General features: G+C 38.0%; 1 protein-coding gene across 1 annotated transcript in view; it reads right to left on the reverse strand.

Annotated features, from left to right (window-relative positions):
* Positions 1–24,841, reverse strand: part of COL4A1 (collagen type IV alpha 1 chain) — a 127,880-nt gene that overhangs the window by 31,643 nt on the left and 71,396 nt on the right. Inside the window, exons 9-33 of the mRNA XM_051772804.1 lie at positions 24,675–24,758; positions 24,500–24,562; positions 23,858–23,893; positions 23,281–23,322; positions 21,644–21,733; positions 20,954–20,989; positions 20,747–20,806; positions 18,557–18,601; positions 18,279–18,332; positions 17,791–17,832; positions 16,512–16,605; positions 15,823–15,858; positions 14,165–14,329; positions 12,161–12,256; positions 11,149–11,232; positions 10,341–10,411; positions 5,849–6,040; positions 4,827–4,995; positions 4,388–4,480; positions 4,186–4,290; positions 2,573–2,670; positions 2,045–2,195; positions 1,606–1,719; positions 1,027–1,194; positions 385–474 (exon numbers count right to left, since the gene is read on the reverse strand). Of these exons, the coding sequence (XP_051628764.1) occupies positions 385–474; positions 1,027–1,194; positions 1,606–1,719; positions 2,045–2,195; positions 2,573–2,670; positions 4,186–4,290; positions 4,388–4,480; positions 4,827–4,995; positions 5,849–6,040; positions 10,341–10,411; positions 11,149–11,232; positions 12,161–12,256; positions 14,165–14,329; positions 15,823–15,858; positions 16,512–16,605; positions 17,791–17,832; positions 18,279–18,332; positions 18,557–18,601; positions 20,747–20,806; positions 20,954–20,989; positions 21,644–21,733; positions 23,281–23,322; positions 23,858–23,893; positions 24,500–24,562; positions 24,675–24,758 (2,278 nt within the window). The remainder of the gene's footprint in view (positions 1–384; positions 475–1,026; positions 1,195–1,605; positions 1,720–2,044; positions 2,196–2,572; positions 2,671–4,185; positions 4,291–4,387; positions 4,481–4,826; positions 4,996–5,848; positions 6,041–10,340; positions 10,412–11,148; positions 11,233–12,160; positions 12,257–14,164; positions 14,330–15,822; positions 15,859–16,511; positions 16,606–17,790; positions 17,833–18,278; positions 18,333–18,556; positions 18,602–20,746; positions 20,807–20,953; positions 20,990–21,643; positions 21,734–23,280; positions 23,323–23,857; positions 23,894–24,499; positions 24,563–24,674; positions 24,759–24,841) is intronic.

A 24,841-nucleotide genomic window follows, 5' to 3' on the forward strand; every position in this document is an offset into this window, starting at 1 on the left:
ATTTTTCCCACTTCACAGCCATTAATTTTAGACTCTTGGAACAATAAGGACAAAAAATTGGCAGTAATACAGAGCATTATGTGAAGCGTTTAATTAAGATCTTCGTGCTGGCTTTTTATAATTTCAAATACTGCATTTTTCTTGGAGTAATATCTATAGCATCCCCACACCTAGTAAACCCTTTCACTGTTTAAGAATGTATCAAAAATCATGTCTTGGTGCCCAAACACGACTGCTCCTAGAATATGGCTTTTTATAGTCTTTCTAACTTACAGGAAAGCTTAGCCCAAACATACTTCTTATATTTGCTTACTTCTAGACTTACCTTCTGTTCTGAAAAAGGTGGATTTTACAATTTTGATTTTGAGAAAATCACTCTCTTACCTTTTTCACCAGGTAATCCTCGATCTCCAACTGGTCCAGGAGTTCCTGGCAATCCAGGAGTTCCCATAACTCCCATTTCTCCTTTGGGCCCTGAAGCCAAAGTGAAAGAGTGAATAACAGAAACAAAGCAAGCAGTGCAAAGAAGTGTTAGAAACAGAATTATTTACTGCCTATCATATTAAGATTTGCACTACTAAAGGAAAAATGGGACAAAGAAGATGATTAATCTAAAACAGCCTGATAGAGAAAACAACAGTAAAAATAGTGTTATGAAAACCAGAAAAAGCACAGTTTGTAATGACAAATTCTTAAAACTTCCTATTACAGCAAACAATGCTGTCATTAACAAAGGCATTATTAGAACCATACTCTGTCACTAAAACTGTGCAGAATAATCCCCTTTTATTATTACAGGCTAAAGGCTAGTTCATACAAGCTGCTGGATTTGATCCACTGAAGAACTTCAGTAGCAGTTCAGTCACATGTGCACAGAGCTGCTTTGCTGAGGTCAGTCCATGTGTTTTCCCAAGCTTGGGCTCTTTGATGGATTAATTCCTCACCAAGTGAAAAGTTATGCTACCACAACTTAATAAAATAAAACAGTTGTCAAAGATGCAGGTTTCTGAAGGAAAAGATGTTTACCTGCCGATCCTTTCAGTCCAACAGCCCCTTGTGGACCTGGCAGGCCAGGTAACCCCACAGAGCCTGGTACCCCTGGCTGGCCCTGGCTACCTTTGTCCCCTTTTGGTCCTGGCATGTCTAGACCTGGGATACCAGGGAAGCCCCTTTCTCCTTTTACTCCAGGAAATCCTAGGAAAAACAGAAGATACAGAATTAGTTCTAAACAGAACAAGGAACACCATTAACAAGTATATCTGAGTATGTACACCTGTGGATCACAAATTACATGGCATGGAGAATGAAGATTCAAAGGCAGACAGCAGAACCAGTACCCATCCATTTTCTAAGAGAGGCTTTGAACTCACATCTATCACCCACCAATGACTCAAGGGGACCAAACCAAATGGCAAGGCATCCTCTCAGGAGGCCTCACCCCGCGTTTCAGACCAGATGGAGGACACCCACTGGCATGTGACCTCATCCACCCTCACCAACTTCATGTGGCAAAACAGTTCATGAGCAACACTTTTACTAGTGTCAATATCCACTTATGCCAAAATTCTACTCCTAAGCATCATCGTGGCAGTATTTTTCTCTCACCTGGTGGTCCCTGGGGTCCCGGTTGCCCGGCAGGTCCTGGCAATCCTGGAGGGCCGAGCCCTGGTGCTCCTGGAGGTCCCTGCAAGCCTTGGAGACCTGGGAGGCCGGGGTCACCTGTGGGAAGACATGAGAGACATAGACTGAGCATCCTCCAATGCTGTTTGACATCTTGTTTGCTGAAAATGCCAGACAAGGTGCCTTGGAAGCATGTGGCCAACAGCTTCTAACACCTCCAGTCTGGGTTTGGAGAAAGGGCCTCTCTTTGCTGCTAGCATTTGCTACTGGTGGATGGTAGGAGAAAACAAGGAAAGGAAAATGGGCAATTCCCCAAGATATCAGTAGGATATTTCAGTGATGAATAGACTTTTTGCTGCGTCTACAGGGGAGTGATTTTAAAAAGAAATAGAAATACAGAGCTGTATTTTTCTGGCAATGTTACCTCTGAATCCTTGCTGTCCAGGTATTCCCGGAAAGCCTTGCTCACCACGTAAGCCAGGTAGTCCTGGACTTCCCTTTTCCCCAGGGATGCCAGCTGGGCCAGGAGGCCCTGGTAATCCCTTAGGGCCAGGGAGACCTATACCAGGTTCACCCTAGCCAAAGAAACACAATAGATTAGGAAACAATACATCAAAACCAGTATATCATTAACTAAATGTGTTTAAATCATGCACTGTAGAGCTTTTGTATAAAGCTCTATATGTGACTTTAGGGAAGAGCACTGTAGAGCTTTTGTATAATCATGCACTGTAGAGCTTTTGTATAAAGCTCTATATGTGACTTTAGGGAAGAGCTGTTATCCTTATAGCGTTAATGTCAAGCATTCATCCATCTACTCTGTTCCTCTGCGTGCACAGTGGGAAACACAAGATGAAAGATGGTTTGGCCAGTTTTTAAAGAGAAGGATCTTTGTACACATTCCTGTTAACATGGCCAGTCACAGATAACAGTATGAGCAGCTGGCATCTACCTTTTGACCTTGTAAACCTGGAACACCTGGCAAACCATCCAGGCCAGGGGTTCCTGGAGTTCCCGGCAGACCAGGTGAGCCAGGCTGACCTTGGAAACCTATAAAACAAAACAAAACAATACACACATCATTACTGTCTCTGCCTGTAAGTGACCTCTGCTGTTTCTTCAAGCTTCTAACTGAACTATTCACATCCTCACAGGGAGGTGTTAAAAAAGACCTGTGTAGCCTTTTATGTCAAACTTCTAGGGAAGCCAGGACTCAAATGTCCCAACAAAGATTCAAACACTGAGCTTTGTGTAGCATTTGGCTTCTGACGAGAAACCACCACCCAGAAGAAATAAATGCTGAGTGTCTCCTCTTAAATGAATAGCCTTGTGGGTTCATCTCCCATCTTCCTTAGGAAAAATATCCAGTCTGCAAAACTGGGTTCCCAAAGTCTTCATCAGAAAAGATGTCGGCCATGAGACTGAGGGATGCACAAGAAAATCCGCCTGTGAATCAACACCTTTTTTTTCAGTAGATATCTGGTGACATCTCCTACACGTCCCACTGTGGGTTGCATGCAGAAGGTTTCTGTGCTGTAGCTGGCCCATGAACTGCATCTTGGGAATGCAGGATGGAGTACTTACATTTTGCAAATCACTTAAAGATAGCACTCACTCAACACCAGCACACATTCAGTAAGTTCAGATGAAGCTTCTCTCACAGGCAAACATCTCAGGGAGTGGGAAATACAACTTTAAGGCTAAGCCCCAGTAAAGTCATTGGACAGAGCTGAGTTCATGAAAGGGTTTTTGAAACAAATGTATTTGATGTGTCATTCCTCTCTTGCTGGCATCAAAGTGCATACAGCAATTCTTTTCCAGATACAATGGGCTTTTTTTGTTCTGCATTGTTCCAATGCAGTCTCAGAGGAACTAGAGGTGGTCACAGGGAAAAATATGCCATTTCTCCTTGTTAAGTTTCCAGCCCTCCCAGCTCATTGGTGTGTGGAATCATAGCAAATAATGAAGACACACAAGAATTTTGGTGTTTGAGGTGGTTACTGACAGCTCATTTAGTCCTAAATGAGCAGCAGCACCATGAAACACATCTTAGAAAAATCCAAAACTAGAATATGAACATTGAGACTCCCTCTAAGTTACATGCATACCCTGTCAATGGCCATGGAAGGAAGACTAAACTTAATATTGAGTCAGCTGGAATCCTAGCCAAACCACTCTCAGCTGTTTGGGACACAGCAGAGCTGTTAGGTCTGGCCCAAAACTGTTACAAGTTATGTCAGTATATTATTTTGACCAACCACACACAGTGTTTTCCATCTCTCAGAAGGGCCATCTCTCAACAACCTCTGTTGCTGCAATGTAAGATGTTATACTACATCATTTTCTATTCTGGCACCAGCTATGACACTGTCTGTATCTGCACCACCTCACCTCACAAAGCAAGTGTACATCGAACGAATGCTCATTGTGGTGCTTCTTGGCTTTCACAAGGGAGGTTCTTCAGCTGCACCTCCCAGTTTGATGCAGCCATGGCTGGATGACAGCGTAGGCCTCCATCCATACTCCAGTTACACCAGCTTTGTTAGATGGATAATTTTATCTTACCTTTGGGACCTGGAGGTCCAGGAAATCCTATACCTGGCTGCCCAACAGCGCCTTTTTCTCCTGGTAGGCCGGGTCTACCTGGAAGCCCAGGATTCCCTTTGTCACCTTTGCAAATGAAAACAAGACAAATGTAAATGCAAAGGCTAACTTTTCAGGAATAGAATCATTCTGATATCACTCAAAGATTAACAGACTGTTGTACCTTGGGGTCCAGGGAAACCAGGTGGCCCAGGAAGGCCATCTGCCCCAGGAGGTCCAGGGAGTGATACAGTTCGTCCTGCTTCACCCTTTGCTCCTGTTAATGTAAAGTTGTATTAAGTATAGGAACTGATGAAATTAAACAATGGAGTTTCACCTAGCCAGCAATATCAGTTCACCCATACCATTACAAGTGACTTGTTATGAAGGATTTTTTGTGTAAGATTCACCAGAAAACTAGGATGAACCTAAACCATTCCATTTGACCTAGAAAATTCTTCAAGAAAACTTACCCTCAAAGATTTGCAATTATACTGCTGAAAGCAAACACAGATTTAAATTAGAAAGTCTTAAATTCTGGTGATCCTCTAAGCTGTACCACTTAAAGGGCACAATTTTTTAAAATTTTTTTTATATATCTTTTAAGCACACTATAGCATTACCTGGAAGGCCTGGTAAACCTGGGGTTCCAGCAAAGCCTCTGTCTCCTTTGTCACCAGGTAACCCTGCAGCACCTATCCCAGGAGGGCCAGGAAAACCTCTTTCACCACGTACTCCAGGGAATCCAGGCTGGCCAGGGGGACCACGTTCTCCTTTCAAGCCAGCTGTACCCTAATTTTTGGAAAGTGTAAGTGTACTTCTTGCCTGACTGGCAAGACAGAACACATCATCCTCTCTGAATATTTTGTAACTTGGATTTAGCATGGGTGTCTGTAATGTTGAAGAAAGCAGATTTTTTACTGCTGAGCTCAATGGAAACAGAACTAGTTTCCACGTGGAATAGCACATGGAAATCATACCTAGTGTGTAATGCAGCTAACTGGACCATGTGCAACATGTTCTCAGTGGTGGATCTGGGAGCAGATGTGAGCTCCACACTCACATCCACATCCACATCCATATCAGTTGAACTCTATTAGTGCAGGATTTTGAAGCATTAGTTTCTACCAGGAGAAAAATACACTAGAACAGACTTGAATCTTGTCTTAACAATCTCAACTTGGATAACTGTATTTGTTCAATCATCTCCAAGAGTCAGCCAGATCATTCACACTAACACTCACTATCAAGCTGTGAGAAAGGGCAAAAGGAATAAAACTGTCCACATCTACAGATTTGCTCTATACTCCTGAAGTAACAAGTCATGCTGAATGCATTTGAGTCAGATCACTTATTTGCATGACATGTAAAAAGAAATGGTCAAAATCTAACTCTGAAATAGTCTGTTGTTGAAGGACTGTCTTCCTCACTATTTCCAGTGAAAAAGAAATCTCTCTCTGAGGAAGAATGTACTACTCAAGGTAAGGACAAGATGTGGAAAAATGAATGAGGCCAATAAACATAAAGCATTATAGGGCACAAAAGCATGTGAATTCTGATCTGAAAGACGGAATGTATAGGACAGTATGTAAACATAAATAAACACACAGTAGGACAATATGTAAACATCAAGAAACAAACATACCGGTGCTCCTTTTGGACCCGGTGGACCTGGAAATCCATCTTTTCCTGGTCTTCCTTCTCTTCCAGGAATACCTGGTTGTCCTGGGAAACCAGGATCTCCTTTTTCACCTTTCAGGATAGTATCATAAGTAAAATCTCCAGGTTCTCCTTTTGCCCCAGGGCTGCCCATAAGTCCTGGAGTGCCGGGTGGCCCCTGAAATTTTATAAATTCAGATGTCATTAGTTGCTCTACAAACCCTTCAACTGATACAAAAGAAAACAAATATCCAGAAATTAAAGGGAAATATATCCCCAAATCAAGGGAACCACTAAGTTTTTGACTGAGGAGTCAAAAGAGAATATTTTCCAAGACATAGCAGTGTGAATCAGGAATTAATGCCAATCTTCTTGTCTTAACCACTTTGTCATCTCTTATATCACAGGTACATCATTTTAGATGGTACATATAAACTTACACCACTTACACAAGAACTGCAGGCCATGACATCAGAAAACTACTCTGAATTTTCTGTAGACTACTCACAGGATTTCGATCATGCATATTAATACAGTATCAACATCAAGGTAAATGAGACTTTTTTAAAAAGCATTTTCAGAGTTAAAGTGTCTGCCCCAACCTTTAAATGCTGAATTCTTTTAACACTGTGGAACCCCTTTCCCTGATACAAACGCAACAAAAGTATCCCTGCATTTTTATGAGAATTTCTAATACTAGTTGTCCTAGTTAGATCAGTCGGGACCAGTTCATCGCTGTGTGGGTGTAACTCAAACTGTGTATTCTACACCCTCTATGTCACTTCCCAGGAACTGTTAACAATAGACCATTTGCAGCAGCTGCCCAGAGCACACCTGACCCCTCAGGCTATAAAGCTGGGTGTTAAGAAGCCTGTGAGACAGGAGGATGTTCCTATCCTCACACCAATGACTCAGGTGTGATAACTCCCCTCTGGGAAGTCATTAACACCTCCACACCCAGCCTGAGGGGTCATGTCTGCTAATGGGCCACCAAGAATTCAAAAAATATCTGATGACTCACAATCACCCATTATGGAATGGGGGGAGGTACTGGGCATTCCCACTGCAACCTGTGTGTATATAATCTTAGGGTCTTGGGACTTCTGGGCCCACTTGTCGGATCCAGAGGAGGACCAGAACCTTGACCAGACTGCAATCACCACCCTCGACCAGACTGCAACCAGCACTCTCACCATCAAGTCTTCCTTCCCTTTTGCTTTGGACTCAGGGGGACCACGTGGGGCTCAGCATGAGGGCCAATGAACACCATTCTGTTCGTGCCCCAGGGTGCAGGGTTATACATCTGGGTTTTGTGGGTTAAAACCAATTACTTGTCTGTATAATTGTATTTATTGTATTATTGTTATTAAATTGTAACTCTGACTCATAATCTCTTTTGAGTTGGGTTCATTTCTCCTGCCAGTTTACCTTTAAACCAGTACACTAGCAGAAGCAGTACTAATACAGGAAAAGAATACTATTCCAGTGTGAAAAAACCAAACTTAGTCAAAATTGCAGGTTTATACAAGGCCAAGCCATGATTTCATTTCTTTCAAAACCTTTTAAATCAACTATAATATTCATCAAATATATTGATTGTATGTAAAATTGAATTGATTATCTTATACAAAACTAAAACATTACTTACACAAGAGCTAAGGCTAATTGAAGGCTGAAAGCTTCTCCCCAGGTAGTTCATTCATGACATTCAGCTGATGCAAACACATGCTTTTCTTCATTATTAACATTCATTGATTTTGTACAACTGACAACCAGTAAAGTGGTACTATCAGAATATTATGCACATGCTCAGAAAATAGTTTTGTAAGCTCTCCTAGAAAGAAATTATCTACCTACTGATAAACCTATAGGATTTTCAGAATTTCAATTTTTCCCCTACATATTTTCTAGGGCTTATATGAACTTCTGCCATTGGAACAGCCTCTATAATTTCAAGTGAATCAGAGCTACTCACTAAGGTAGTAAAGCAAAAACTTCGCGGGTAATGTCCACTCCTTACAGTTGTCTGCTTTTCACTTATACCTGAACCAGAACATGGTCAATGGTAATCTTTTCATTAGTATTGGTGTGTTCTGGATCAGACTCTGATGCTTTGGCATGGCTTTAAACAGTATTAGCTTGCAAGCCTGGCTTCTCTGCAATTTCTCCAAGCTAAACTATATGCTGGATCACCACGTGGCTGAACTTTGTGAAGCAAAGCAAGCTTAAAAGAATTCAGAACAGCAGCCAGTCCTTGTCTGATTAAAGACACGAACAGAACTTAAGAGGCAATAAAAGTAAAATATAAGGGTGTGGCAAAACATGTGCTGAGAACTAATGCTAGACAACAAAAAAGCTTAAATACATTAGGATGCCTTTCATTTTTTTTCAGTTTCTTTCACTGATGTTACAGTAGATTCAGTCACTGGGTAATACAATGTTATTTGTTTGGTGGACATAGATAATGGACTCCATCTTAGTGAACTTTCATTGGCTGCATTCAGGCATCTAGGCTTTACTTATATTCAGTGGAGGGAAATAGATTCCTTGAATAACAAACTCATACAGGTGGGGTTTTTTAACTTCTGAAGGTGACCTCTCTCTCACTACTGGTGATGAAGGGAGCTTACATAATTCCAGTGTGTTTTAAAGCTAGTGCGCAAGAATGTCACTGAAAAATTATGTTGCCAAAAGGGATCAGCTGAAAGGAAAGAAATAGCTTTGGAGAGAAAAGGTCTGGCAAGACTCAGTCTACTCACACTAGGAACAGTGTCAAAACTCATGTTATACTACAGGAATGTATATGCTGAGGTAGGTTTGAACAGGAAACCACAGTGTACTTAGGGACACTCAAGTGGACTCTGACAAGATCAAATGTAGTTATGGCAGTACAGTGCTCATGTAGGATTAATTTGTGTTACATTTTAGACAAGTATTATGCTTCTGGCTGTTCTGCTTCTGATATCTGGCCTTACTGAGAGTCATGTTGCTCTGCGTCAACATAATTTACAAGTAATCACATCAGGATGCTTTCACTGACTTCCTTCATTTCTTCAAAAGTACCTAGCTTTCCTCCAACTAATTGTGTTTTAGAGAATACTGCAGACATTTCCCAAAATCTTCATGAACAGCCTGGACAGAGGACTTGAAGGAATGCTAAGTTTGCCTATGACACTAAATGGAGAGGAGTTGTTGACTCCCTCAGGGGCAGAGAGGCCCTGCAGAGAGATCTCAACAAATCAGAGAGATGAGTAATCATCAACCATATGAAGTTTAACAACGGAAAGTGCCGGATTCTGCACCTGGGATGGAGCAACCCTGAATTTCTGCACAGACAGGAGAATGAGAGGCTGGAGGCCAGCGCTGGGTGTCCTAGTGGATGGCAAGCTGGATATAAGTCAGCAGTGCCCTGGCAGCCAGGAGGGCCAACTGTGTCCTGGGGGGCATCAGCCAAAGCATCGCCAGCCAATCAACGGAGGGGATTGTCTCATTCTGCTCCGCACTGGTGTGACCTCACCTTGAATACTGTGCGCAGTTTTGGGTGCCACAATATAAAGAAGACATTAAGCTACTGGAGGGTGTCCAGAGGAGGGCCATGAGGATGGTGAAGGGTCTGGAAAGGAAGCTGTATAAGGAGCAGCTGAGGTCACTTGGTTTGTTCAGCCTGAAGAAGAGGAGACCAAGGGGAGACCTCACTGGGGTCTTCAACATCCTCACAAGGGCAAGCGGAAAGACAGGTACCGATCTCTTCACTCTCTTGACCAGTGAAGAACCCAAGGAAATGGCATAAAGCTGAGTCAGGGAAGGTTTAGGTTAGATATCAGGAAAAGGTTTTTCAGCAAGATGGTCTTTGAGCATTGGAACAGGCTCCCCAAGGAAGTGGCCACAGCACCAAGCCTGACACAGTTCAAGAAGTATTTGGACAACAGTCTCAGGCACATCATGTGATTCTTGGGGTGTCTTCTGCAGGGCCAGGAGTTGGGCTCTGTGGTCCTGATGAGCCCCTTCCAACTCTGTATATTCTATGATTCTATTACTCAAAATTCAGAAAAACTGCCACAGCAGGCTGTATGCTAATACTAGATTGCTTACACTACACTAGATGGCACTGTCTCTCTCTCAATATATATGTACTAAACCAGCTAAGAGTTATTGGAACAATCCACAAGAAGGTCAGGGAATCTGCATCCGTTTCCTGTGAAATCCTACCCTTAACCCAACTCTGCTGCTTAGCTTGCTCAGACAGGTTATGTGTTCCACTGAGTTCACATGATGAGCAAAACCAGAAATAAACCCAATATCTGACAGTTCTTTTTTTTACTCTCATAATTCAACCCCACTGCTTCCTGCTTTATTTTATTAGGCATAGTTAATTTTATCATATTCTTGCACTGGTCTGTTTTTAAACAGAACTGTTTACTGATACATCGATTATCACATTCCTAGTAAGACACAGTATTTGGCAAGGCATTACTTACAGGTACCCCTGGAAGTCCATCAAGTCCAGGTAAGCCTCTTTCTCCCTTGAAACCCGATTGACCTGGAAAACCTTATCAGGGAGACAAAAAATATAGTTTTATTTACTACATGCTTTTACAAATAGCTCATTGTATGTGAATTCTTTGTGACCCTGAAAGTGTCTCATTCCATCCCCAGTTATATCAACATAATGCTGCTAAAGTCAGTGAAGTTTTCTGGATTCATGTGCTCATGTGTTGCATGTCAGCATTCATAAACTCAGAAGCTGATGTTTCATTTGACTTAGGAATGAATTCACCTTACTATTTAGACCTATCATGTAACCAATGCAGTCTTCAAACCACCTAACTCATATTAATGTTTCTGAATAGCCACACTAGAACAAACATGAGGTATAATATATTTTTTTGCATGTGGCACTTCTCTCACACAGTACAAGAAAAACTTTTTTTTTTTTTTTAAGACACAGAATTTGATGCTGGAATTGGGAATGTATGTATGAGTCACTGTTAAGCCTGGGCACACAAGCAAATGGTTCCCACATTATTTTTCACTTTCACAAACATCTGTAAAAATATTTGGACCACAGCTTGCAAAGATTCTTCACTATGGCCAGTTTCTGCTTCCTTGGTAATTCTTGTTGATTGTTTTGGAAATTTGGAGTCAGGTCAAAAACAGGACCCCCCTTTCATTAGTTTCACTAACAATTTGATTAGTGGGACAGAAAGTAGTTAAATTTATCATGTATGCTGCATTTCCAAAATTTAGCCTATGTACCTCATTTTCAGGTAGTTACTAATTTTTTACCTGCTGGACCTGGTGGCCCTTGTGGTCCTGGAAGTCCAGGAGGTCCCACTTTATCACACAAGGTACAGGCTTCACCTTTGTCACCTGAAAAAAAGAAAACAACAAAGCAAATGAATAAAACCGAAAAGATTTAAGACAACAGCAAGCAGGCAGATTCAGGGGCAAATGTCAATTTATGACACTTCATGTGGAAAGAATAAAAATAAATGTGCTACTACTAATTACGTGCTTCAGAGATAATTTCTCGGCAAATCGATGTCCTCTAATTTTTTTAGAGTGGCATGAAAATCAACATAAGTCTTATCCTAGGGATAATATTTAACAGAACAGTTAAAAGGGACCAGGCTGAAAAGAATCAAAAAGAAAAGAAATATTCAGTGAGTAAGAGAGGAAATAAAAAGATTAAAGCAGCAAAAGGAGAACTTCTACAGTCAGTGTAATTTTGCACTTTTAGAAAAGCAGCAAGCAGAATGAGATTAGGAAGGATCAATCATCATGTAAATGAGCGCAGTTCATTTTTTAAATGTCCATTTATTCAATGCTGCTAAAACACATGGTCGACAGTCCTATTTATAGGTGTTATAATTTTATCTTCAATTATATTCATGGCAATGATTCATAAACCATTTTCATTCCCAACTCATCTGCCTCTCTCTAATTCTTCATCTCAGAATTCACATCTTAAATTGCAATGAACAGTTCAATTTACACTTCATGGGGCTATACTCAACCCTTTTCTTCTTTCCAGCTCCTCTTTCAGCCCCATGTCATCCTTTATCTCTTCCTAGCAATGTGGAGGTTAAGCAAACTGTAATAGAAGTTTGTGTCACGCAACTCAATACACAATATTCTTCTTGTAGACTCAAGAAACGTATTCCATGTCCATGAACTATTTATTTAACTAACTTTAAGTATACTTTCTCTGGACCCAGTCTAATTGGCCCAGTCTCTTTACATACCCAAGCTCCAGGGTACTAATCATAAGAAAACAATCACATTAAAATATTATTACCTTTCTCTCCCATTTCTCCTGGAAATCCATCTCTTCCTGGGAGTCCAGGACTACCTGGTGCACCTGGTTCTCCCTGCTGGCACTGATCAATTCCATCTGCAATGGAAATAAAATAAAGAATATTGTTTTGACAAGTGCAAGTTTCCATTACAGGGTTGCATTTATGCAATGTCATAGCTGATATGTTACCTATGAAGAGTGATAAGTAAGGATAGCACTTTACTCTGTTATTTTATTTATTTTAAAAAATTTAACTCGGAGTCTGTATTCTGATTCCATATATAACGTTTAAGAAACCCTGAGAATTAGAGAGAAAAGACAGGCTCTGCCATAATGAGGTTACAAACAACTTTCACACAAAATCTATTTTCATTGTAAGCTGTGGCTAAGAAAAGTACTGTAGGTGAAAAACTGTTGTTTTGACCCTAAGGAGAATAGAGAGTATTGATGTTCTGAAGAAATTCATTAACTAGGGTTTTGGTACCCCAACTTCTGTTTTCAACATTTTAGGAAACTTTCTAGGTCAAGAACAGCTTGTTAACATCATTTAACTTCATCATGTCAGCTTCCTGAAAACAACAAACCTCATATGTTAGGAACTGAAATGGGTAACAAATAAGAATATTTTTCAGGCTTGATATGAGAATATAAATTATGCTTCTTCTGTTTGAGGATATGACACAGGTTCTGGCCCAATATAATATGACATCACTTTGGCCAAACCCAGTAGTCAAAATGTTAATGTGAAGTTTGGAAAACAATATCTAAAGGAAAACAAATTCTTTCCCATTATGCACTTGAAGAAAGCCAAAGAAGTATCTCAGTAAGGAAAAGAATTAATCAATGACTGAAACATGCTGCATGAAAATCAGAAATTGCTCTTATTTTTCAGATGAGGTAAGATTTAGCTATTTAATTCCATATTCTACATACTGGATTTTGTACTGCTTCATTGGCAAACACGGCAATAACCAGGCATCTTCAACGGTTTTCAAACAAAGTATTTTTGGTTTAGCAATTCCATAGAGAATAGTATTTCTTTCAATAGCTTTAAGGTACCTAAAGTATTGTAATAGGGATATCATTCTTGATGTTGAAATGGCAATTTAACTCACAATATCAGCATCACCTATAGCAAAAGTTTTATTTCCATAAAAGAGTTACAAACATCAGTTGTAAGGAGCTAATTATCATGGACCACTTCCACATGTACTTTTGTTATTGCTTCGTTGCAGAAAAAAACAAAACATTTTTCTCTTTCAAATTGCTTTATCACAATTTCATAAAACATAGCTGTGTAATGTTGTTATCATTACTACTAATATTATATTTGTCACATCACTACTAGCTTTTCATTTACCTCTATAAAGCATGTGTGGATCCTGATCTGGTGGGTGGCATCCCTGCCTATACCAGGAGGGTTGGAACTAGATGGTCTTTAAGGTTCCTTCCAACCCAAGCTTTTCTATGACTGCATTATCCCCTAAGATAGTTTTATTTTACAATAAAAACTTCTGGCAGACTAGTTATCACACCTGTTCAGTTTGTTACAACGACTGATACTGCAGACTTGTGAATTGTGATATTGAAAAGCTATACTAAGAACAATATTAGCATCTGCTATTTTTTTAATTGGAAATCTATGAATATTTCAAGGTTGGCACAACGGGATAGAATAATCATCATCATGGCTAGGCTTCATGAATGAAGATTTGGGAATAAACCAATATGTATTATGGTCAATTGTTTGGTTATATTGGAACAGTCCACAGCAAACTCTGAAGAAATTTTAAAAACATTTATTTAGCAAAGAATCCTTGTCCCAGTAAGGAAACAAGTGGCCTCCTGCATTGTGGAACAGCTTTTACTTGGTCCATCAACAACTTAGGTATGTTTCTTCCATGACATGCATCCTGATTATAGCATTTATAATCTTATCTCATTTTTATTTTTATGGGCATTATTGAGACTTCATTGTGAAAAGCAAGGAAGGGCTTTACCCACCTGTTACACCTGGAGGTCCTGGTGGGCCAGGCAACCCTGGGGGACCTGGGAAACCATCTCTTCCAGGCGTTCCAGGTGAAGGGAATCCTGGAGAACCCTTTTCACCTTTTTCACCTCTCTCTCCAGGGACACCAGGTGATCCTACCCTGTCTGGAAGTGGTCGACCTTTGGAGACAGTAAAATGTATATGAAAAAGTGAAAAATGAAAAGACAACAACACTATCAACCCGTTAGCTTCCATGAGGTTTCAGAGAAAAAGAAAAAAGTATTTTAATTACTGGTGATTTATACAAAATTGAGATTATATACTCACTACAGCTGAGTTACTCACTTCTGTTAGGTCTCTAGATAAACACATCTACTCTCTACCAAGTGCCTTCCTGAGATTTAGCTGAATTCACTTTTGCTGGATAGCAAATAGTGTCAGCACAGGAGTCACCTTAGCTATTACACCTAGAAACTATTACACACTTTGTTACTTCATAATAAACCAAAACTTAAACGTACCTAGAAAGGGAGAGCACATCTAATAACTCCAGTAAATAAGTAGTCAACAATGCAAGCAGATTTCAGGAACATTATAACCAAACAAAATAGTTTGTAGGAATAATAAGCAAACAACAGACAGTAAAGACAAGCAGTTAAACAGAGAGAAAAAAACCCAAAGATCTCCTTTTAACTATTTGTACAGTCACACAGGTCTTCATATTGACTTATTTTAGTTCACAACTCATCACTAGACTTGATCACTAAACCATTTTGAATCTTCTGCAACACTGCAGGATGATATGAAAGTCACAGAAATCTCCATTTCTGTAGGGTAATGACAGACTAAGAGCTATAATTACAGCCTGCAGTATATAGCATCTCCACCCTAAACTGTGAAAAATTTCCTAGAAACTATCTGACCCTGGCTCACATTAATTTCTTATTTAGCTCACTGTCAAGATAGAAAATGAGAGTAAAGGAGGTAATAGTATCACTGCAGAATGTGCTAGAATTGGGTTTCCACGGATTATTTACTTAATTTTTAAAAATCAAATGTCATGGTTTACTTCAAACACTCATACGTATATACATAAAAGCAGTATCATCATGGATGGGAATATGTTAAGACTATGAAAAAGGCAAATTTTTCAGGTAAAAGAATTAACTTTTACTGATCAAGTGACATAGTCAAAAAAAAGAAGGAAGCCTTCAGGAATTACTTTGATCTAGTAAATATTGTTATTATTTCTCTCTGCAAACCTTATTTTATTATATTTATGCAAACACATATAGAGCTGAAGTGAGAGCAAAACAAATGATCTACATATGAGTATACATACTCAGGTATATACACACACACACACACACATATTCACATTTAACAACTCTTCTTGCCCAATGGAGCTATGCTCTCTGGGCTATCTCTGATGGACTATGTACCCTACTTTTTCAATTTCAGCAGAAAGTTATCAGGGCTCTACAGAAAGAACAAGACTGGATCACATCAAAGACACAAGAAAAACTGAGGGTCTACAGGGATGATTAGACTGCTGGAGAAGTCATTGCTTGGGTGTTCGGTGAGGAGCAGCTAAGGAGAATATCTCTCAGGACCCCTCACCCAAGAAGAATACATTAAAAATGTGAAAAAATCAGTGGTCATAGTTTCATACCTGGAGGTCCTGGGATTCCTTGTGCACCAGGGAAACCTTTAGGAAGAGAAGTTTTCAATTAGGCAATGAATTCAGCAATGCCATTGAGAGCGAGCTTTTAGCCCATATTATTTAAATTCACATTCAAGCTATTATATTCTGAATGAAATTTGAAGTTAAATAATCTATACATATCTGCAAGCACTATATTCAGGGAAAAAACCCTGCTGTGTCCAAACTTCTCTAGTGATTTTTTTTAAATAGGCTAAAGTCTGTAATGGGGAAAAAGGGAAAGGGAATGCTTGATTTTCTGTTTACCGAAGACTTTTAAAAATTATGCAAATCAATCTTAAGATTAAAAATTGGCTACAGACTTTCATAAAGGAGTCTCAAGATTCTCTGCATTATTATCCTCTTTAAGTTTGTGTTGATTTCCATATTTCTTAAATAATCTCACTGGATTATTTAATTGCATTAAAAACAGATTCTAGTTTATCATTTTTTATCTATAACTGAAAGGCAGTTTTAGTTAAGATGAGAAGCAGAAGTGTCCTACAAGCTACTACAAAAGGTAAAAACCTGAAAGCAATTAAATAAATAACTGGAACATTACACTGTCATATAGAGCTCACAGACAGTACAAATTTAATTTCCTTTAGTAAGAAAACTAAAAGTATAACTTAATCAAAAAGACAAAACAAAATACATACCTTTTTCACCTTTTTGACCTTTCAGTCCAGGCAAGCCTGAAACTCCAGGGTCTCCTTTTTCACCAAAGGTATCTACTGGTCCAGCATCTATCATCTGAATCACAGGACAAAGACTAGGACACTAGAAATGTGCAACTGTGCCTTCATTTGTATCTCTCCCATCTTGATCTGATGGTACAGAGGCCATTTGGTTTTATAACAATTTTGAGCAGCTGTGGTTATATTTGCAATTTCAGTCATAATACAACAACTGCTGTGAGAGGGTTGTAGCTGCTGAGGAATTACCAGAGAAAATAAATATTTCCCATTCTACCAAAATTCCTTCATAGGAGGAGTCACAGGATTAAGTGGAAAGCTTTTATAGCATCTTCCTCAACAAGAATGATGCCAAAAAATCTCAACACGGTCTAAGCACTGGTTTGTATTACCTTTAATTTTAAAATACTATGTTCTGGCAATTTCTGCTACCATTGATCTGAGTATGATATGTAGGATACTAACATTTACAATAAAATATTCATGAAGCATGTACAATTTTTCAAATCAAATTAGCAAATATTGGGAATTTTTCCCCATGTTGGGGAAGCAGCACCATCAATGATCTATTTGTTGCTGACTAACCCCATTTTTTATTTGAAGTGTTAAAAAAAATTACAAACTGCTCTCCTGGTTTCTTCTTGTGCTTAGGGGCTGATTGCGCTCGGGGACTCACTGGACATGGTGAGTAATTGTATTGTGCATCACTTGTCTTTCTCAGGTTTTATTCCTCTCTCTCTTCTTTTTATCTCCCTTTTCATTATTATTATTACTAATATTACTACTATTAGTATTATTAACTTTATTTCAATTAATATTTAAGGCATGGGGTTTATCTTTTTCCAATTCTCCTTCCCATCCCACCTCGGGTAGGGGTGGTGAGTGAACAAATGGCTGTGTGGTACTTAATTGTCAGCTGCAGTTAAACCACAACCAACTGCAAAGCTGACAGACTTACTCTTTTGAACTCTCTTTTGGATATTTTATTGATTAACAGTGCTTATAATTTTCATAGTCCAAAATGTTTGAAATTCATATTCTTCAAGAGCTCCCTTCCCAAATTTCAAATATACTTTAAAAAACTGTATTCAGTTTTTTCCATTGAGAAAAAATAAGGATGTGACTTTTGAGAATGAGATGAGAAGATGCATAGTCTCTCTTTTTTCCCCTCATTGTTTGAGCACTTTCACAAAATTTAATTTTATTTTAGGTTTCAAATAAAACACAAATTTATTTTACTTACTCTTCCCGGAGGTCCTGGAAAACCTCGCTCCCCTTTGTCACCCTAAATCAAAATAGAATTTACATTTTAAATCCAGATCAGATTTTTTTTTCCAACAGAATTGGATTTCCTCAACAAATGAACAATTCAATATAGGATCATACAACTTCCAAATGATAAGTACCTGGATCACTATAACAAGCAGTATTAGTAAATGGTTTGTTTGCAGGCCTGTACTGGTTTACACAATGTAAAAAGAAACTGGAGTTTTTAGGGAAGTACACTTGTACATATATCGGCTGGGCAAAGAGCTTGTGAAAATAAAGCCTGCATTAATCAATTCATATAAGAGATCTAAATCAGGTATACCTACATTAACTTAATTTTGACTTCTCCTAGTGATGATGCAGCTTAGCAACTTAATATTGCTTTATGTGCAGTCATTGCTTTACTGCACATCTATCTTAACTCATTCTGTGTGAAGGGAATCAAAAGCTGCTACTACACACCTTTGTACCAGGTTCCCCAGGTCGTCCTGGAATCCCAAACCCACCAGGCAAACCCTGTGTGTAGAAGACAGCGAAACCAGAAGATAAAAATACAGATGGATCTTAGCCACGGCAGCATCAAAGCTTTAAAGTTTCAAACCAGACACTAATTCACTGAAAGCAACAACTTTAAGTAAATAATTCAGAAGGCTAGAAAATTTCAACCTGTTTTAATACACAGACAAATACATTTGTTTTGAATGCAAAAAACAGTACTGGAAATTCAGTAAAATACATACAGGTTCTCCTTTTGGTCCTGGTTCACCATCTTTTCCAGGCTTTCCCTGTAAAACACGAAGTTCCACTCTGCTTAAACAGACAACCACATAGATGACATTTCTAAATACTGTGGATGAAATACTAGAACAAAACAATCACTACTGCAGTGCATTAATCCAAGTGTGCTAATGCAGCTAACAGACTAGAGGATACAAAGCAGGTAAATTGTGAAAGCCTAGTTCTTATATTATCCAACACCCCACAAGATGCCAAATTCAATAAAATCCTGCAAATCTATTACCAGATGCAGGAATAACACAGTGATTTCCCTGTCAAGGAGACTCCAAGACAAAATATATCAACAGCACAAGAAACTGAAATCAGACCCAAAATCTTTCCCTTCATAGCAATCCCTTTCTATGTATATATACTCTTCAGCTTCACAAAACCTTTACTCATAGATATTAGGTAGTTCAGTTTCAGCAGAAAGCTTGGAGAGTATTAGGTCTTGTGGTAATCAGATCATGTGGTAATCTAGTGGTAAAAACCACTTTCCTTACATTGAAAGCTATAATTTCAAATCACATGGCAGATGACAAACTAGAATCCAAAGCTCCCTCCTCCAGAAAAAAATTATTAATTAGACCACTCTGTTAACCTACAGAGAGGATTAGATTCCCTTGAAGTAATCAACAGATACGTGACGAATGACCTAGATGGACTAACCTACTTTTCAGCATTCCTTTCCTCTGCACCAGAAAAGGACTGGCACGTCGGCTTGTAGCCTAACCCACTGGAAGCTGGCTTTTATTTGGTGTCTCAATGCTTAGACTGTATGTGTAGCATAAGCAGTATGAATTTGTGCCATAAACTCCAGAAAATGTATATACTTAATACACAAAGTAACAGTGCATATAATTCAGTCTAAAAAGTAATCTCATCAGTTTAGGTCAAAAAAATTAAAACATTGCAATTGAAGGACAACGATACAACAAACATGAAAAGGCTGCCACCATTGAAATATGCAACTATAGTGTCTTATAAAGAAAGGTTACAAGTAAGTTTTAACGACAAATTAAAACTATGATCTGCAAAGCCAAGAGAATCTTCAAATGTACTCTGTGATTGGAATTAATCATGTGGTTTAATTCTATTTAACTAGAATATCAGATCTTAACATCTGCTCATCTTTCAAGCCTTATCCTAATTTCAGAAGTAGCTATGATTTCCTGAAGAATTATATATAAAATATCTTAGCAACTTTCTTCAGGGAAACAGAAACTGAAAAATATATTTTTGAAAAGTTCAGATGCTCTAGTTTCCAAAGCCAACATCTCTCCATTCTTCCAGCTTCAAGTTCTCATTTACAGTAATAATAAAAATACATGTGATAGCAAAGATAATCCCACCAATATATCTTTACTGATAGGATAATAGAACATCTGACTTTGAAGTATAGTAGAAAGGGAGATTTTATCTTTTTCAGATTGAAGTACAATCCAATGCCTATAGAGGTGCTGGGCCTAACAGTTTAGGAAGACCCACAATTTGAGAAACTTATACTACTTTAGATGCATTTGAATGTAGAAAATGTACAATTTTGCTACCAGCTCAGCTATGAAAGATACTGCATGACTCATGCAGAAGCTGTATGGATGAGACTATATGATATAGGTCAGATTAGGCAAATGTAATAGACTTTACGGCCTCAAGTATCCAAAGTCAGGCTAGAAACCAGCAAGCAAAAGTATTTTAGTCACCTAAACTTTTTGCTCCATTCATTGTTTTTGTAAGGAACTGTACCTTTAGGCTAAGCATCAACCTTTGTTGATTGCATGTGAAAGTGTTTGAAATAAATTCAACATGTTCCATTTAGCTAAAGTCACTCCAAAAGAGTGATCTGTTTTGCTTTGCTTTTTCTTCTGTTCTGGAATGACTTAGTTTTGCTTCAGTTGGGATCCATGGGAGTTTTGCCTTTGCCTTCAGCACCACGAGCTACTGTTGAGTGTCTTTAGTAATCTGAAACGTTACATACTAATATTACTGCATGTTATTACTACCTTCATTTCTACACCTGTCCTACAGCAAAACTTGCCTCTTTGAAATATACCAAATTTGCTGTTCAACTAATTGTTACTAAGTTTAATCAGCTCATGGAAACAATACAATAAAACTGCAATTATGGTATTGATAAAGTTGAGTATACTTACACGTGGACCAGGCTTTCCGGGTTCACCCTTTTCTCCTTTGAAGCCTGAACCTGGCAATCCCTGGAAAACAAATACTCACCAGATTAAAAATACTGTCAAATTCCAAAGTAAATTTACTTCTATCTAATAGCTGTAGAGATATTCAGTGCCATTATCGGATTCTTTACAATTTTTTATAGTAGCAAAAAAAAACTACACAATACTCACTGGGATTCCCTGTTCACCCTTTTCACCTGGATCACCCTAATGAAATTATAAAAAAAAAGGTGGATTAGTAAACAAAACCTTAACCATTATTCATTTAGGTTGTAAATAATTCTTCGTACCAGCAAAAGCACATTTAATCCTGTTCTCCATTTCAAGAACTATGTCTAATAGTAGGATGTGCAAGAATTTTGACAAACACAAAATGTGAATCCATTAAGCTAGTTTACTTTACTAGTATATATTGCTTAGACTGTTTAATTCAATAATTGAAAAATTCATTAGCACTCAGATTTCATGAATGTGATTCTGTATATGAAAAGTTGAATATACTTAATTCAAACTTACTACTTACTTCAACCAATACTTACTACTTAATTCGAACTTTTAGAATATTTTTATAATATCCTGTGCTTATCAATCTTCCTTCCTCAGAAAGTCATCTGCTGCATGAATTACTTTTTTTATGCAATTACTGATGCATTTACCATTTATCATATATTTTTAGAGAGACTTCTAGAATGACCTTCAAAATTCATGCATGATGAAAAACAGGAAGAAATTTTTGAAAAATTTGCTCTAGGTGAATTCATATTTTTTTTCCTGTTTCACTTTTGTTTGCTAATTCCTATTGATCTTATTTTAATGAAGAGTATAAGAAGTCATTTAACATTTAATCATTTAACATCTCACCTTTTCTCCCCTTATGATTTCACTCCCTTTTTCTTTCATATGTGGTGCTGGTCCTGGAGGTCCTGGGGGGCCCCTTACTCCTTGTTCTCCCTGTCAACAGCAAATCCAGGATAGTCCATTGAAAACAGCATGACTGAGATCAAACATTATGAAGACCAATAACATTAAAGAGAACTGCCACTTGCTTTTAAAAACATAGCTGTGTTTTTAAAAAATTCTTATTTCAGCAAAACTAGTGAAAGGATTACATACATAGTTACAGACAGAGAAAGATCTCTTAATCTACTCTTAGGAATAGCTTGATCAACACTGAATATCAGGAACATATACAATTAATTACAACAATAGTACAAAAGTTTTTTAGTGATTACTTTAGGAAGAAGGAGATTAGGAGGAAAGAGGTCAGGTATAGAAAGTCAATGCGTAAACAGAAATGTTAGTCAAAGTTTATAGTGTTCCATCAGCTTTACAACTGCCCATAAAGGTCAACTTCGAGATGATAACTGTGGATCATACTTTTTTAGTATGTATGTGTCCATTGCAGGTTCAGAATCTCATCTCCTTATATAAAGCAAAAGCACTATCTTTTACAGTAAAACACCTCCCAAAAGGCTCAAATACATTTCTGTCAAGCAATAATGCACAGCAATACCATTAATCTTTTGCTAAAGACAAACCTGAGGAGTACAGAAAATCTCCACACACTTCTATGACCAACATTTTTCAGTAAATTTAATGATAACAACTTAATTTCCACTATGCATCATGTCACAAAAAATTCTATCCATTGGGAATATTGTGGCTCAAAATACATAAATAAGGTGGTAGATTAAAAAAACAAACCTACCTAAGTAATATAATTTACTTATACTCCAAAAGCCCTCTGTCAACGACAGTCATGAGAAGTTTCTGGAGAAGTGCTCAAACATATTATGAATTTACTGAATAGCCCTAGACTTACTGCAGTTCTTGGCTCCTGGAAACACAACATAAGGCACTTTGGCCCAGACCTCTCAGTGTTAACCTCAGTGTTAACCTCTCAGATTAAACCTCACATGTATTACCTCCCATTTGATGCTGAGTAAGAGAATAAATGGGATCCTGGAGCACATCTTTTGGCTTAGATTCATTCAAAAGTAAACTCATCTGTGTGCTCTGAAATCTCTTCCTGGTTGTGGCAAAACACAGTAAAAGGGGACAACTGAAAATTCTGCTTCAAATGTATACACTACCAAACCAAACTAAGCAGACACGCCCACAAGAGTCCTATGACAATGAATTATGGTCATTATGAACAGCATATTAAATCTCAACCCTTGGAATTAAATTGACTTCAAAAAAATCTCATGGTGAGTCCTAATATACAGAGTAAATGTTTCTGCCTATTTCAAATTGAAGTAGTTTTCCAGTCACAGCTGGAAAACAGGATAGTGACCTAAATCAGGTATAACATTAACAAATTCTGTGACTGTTCATGACTTTCATTCATTTAGGTGTAAGTTACAGATTTACTCAAGTCTTCCAAAAATTATAATGCTTATTTTCTCTGTTGATTGATTCCAACAGTTTTCTTTATTTAAAACATAGTATCAAAAATATTTCTACAGTTGTTCACTAGAAGTTTACAAGAGACCTACCTTTTCACCTTTGGGACCCTGAAAGCCCAAGCCCATGTAGCCCTGAAAATGTAAATTATACACACTTAGTCAAATTCTATCAGCAGTGCATACATGCATATATATACACATATGAAAGTATTTTGTACATGTCAAACACTAAGAGAGAATATAAAAGACAGAATATATCTTTAGAATGCACGTGTGAAACAAATAAGTAAAGTCCTAACCTCCCTTTTTTTTAGCCATCACAGTAACTTGTGACAAAAAATTGAAATTTATCAGGTAATTTTACTGTCAATATGCTCTTTTTCCCAACACTTTAGTGAAAATTTTTACATTTTAAAATGAATTCAAATAACCATAGAATGTTGTAATTACTACTGATTTCATCAAATGAGATAACAGAGCTAGAAAAATTTGAAAAAAAAGTGTTAAAAATCTCTCTTTATGATGTCCATTAAGACATAGAAATAGACCTCCAAAAAAAAAAAAAACTCCACTCCTTTAGGATCACTAGTTTCCAGAGTTTGGGGAATTTGGTATGCCAAATAAATAAACAGATAGGCTTAATATTTATAATAATAAAGACTCTTACCTTCTCACCTGGGAGTCCTGGTGGCCCTGGGGGACCCTACAAGACAATATATTTTAGCATGCACATGCATACAGTACAGTAGGTGGAATAATGCCTTATTCTATGAAAAGAGTAAAAAGGAAAATCTTTTAATTAAACCAAGATAAAAAGTCTTTTTCTGTTACCATGCATAATTCTTAGAATAAAAACAACGTAGAATAAAAAATAACAACAAAGAGAATCTGTCTGCAATATCACATTAATTACCATAATAACAGGTTGATATCCTGCTTCCATGGTACTCCTTACTGCAGCTACCCATAAGAACAATCTCAGAAAACATTTGGGTTTAGGTCTGGCTGCTAGGTTTGTAGTTTATTTTTTTATAAATTAAGCTGGGGAAGAGAAGACAGGAGGAATCACAATTAGTCTGTCCCCCACAAAAATACTCTCCAAGAGTGCAAGAATAGAGGATGACTGTAGGAGCAGCTGCTAATGAAAACCTATGTTGCCTAGTAATTTCTGCCATGGTAGAGTTCCGGAGGCTACACCACAGGTTATCTTTCCCAAATCTCAACCAAGACCTGACACACACACCTTCTAGAACATTCCTATAATAAAGCTCTAAAAGTAAAGTTCAAATCACCATGAGAGGAAACTTACTGGCTCTCCTGGAGGACCTTGTGGCCCCATTGGTCCCTGAAAACCCGAAGTTCCAGGTGGACCCTATGAAAAATTCAAATGGCATCATAAAAAAGTGATATTTGTTTCATAATTTCATGATACTGATTTCATTCTAGTTGAAACTCACTACTATTCAAACATCTTTTAGACTTACAGGTAGTCCAGGTTGGCCAGGAAACCCTTTATCACCTTTTAGCACACCAGAGGGTAAAAGACCAATCACTTCACCCGGGTCTCCCTATAATAAGAAAAGAAAAAGAATACTTGAACATCAATTCAAATACATTCAAAACCACTAATATTGAGATGAAAGTTGGAGCT

This window comes from Manacus candei, unplaced genomic scaffold (genome assembly GCF_025592945.1).
Source record: "Manacus candei isolate 608988 ecotype Guabito, Panama unplaced genomic scaffold, ASM2559294v1 h1tg000159l, whole genome shotgun sequence".
NCBI classification, from domain to species: domain Eukaryota; kingdom Metazoa; phylum Chordata; class Aves; order Passeriformes; family Pipridae; genus Manacus; species Manacus candei.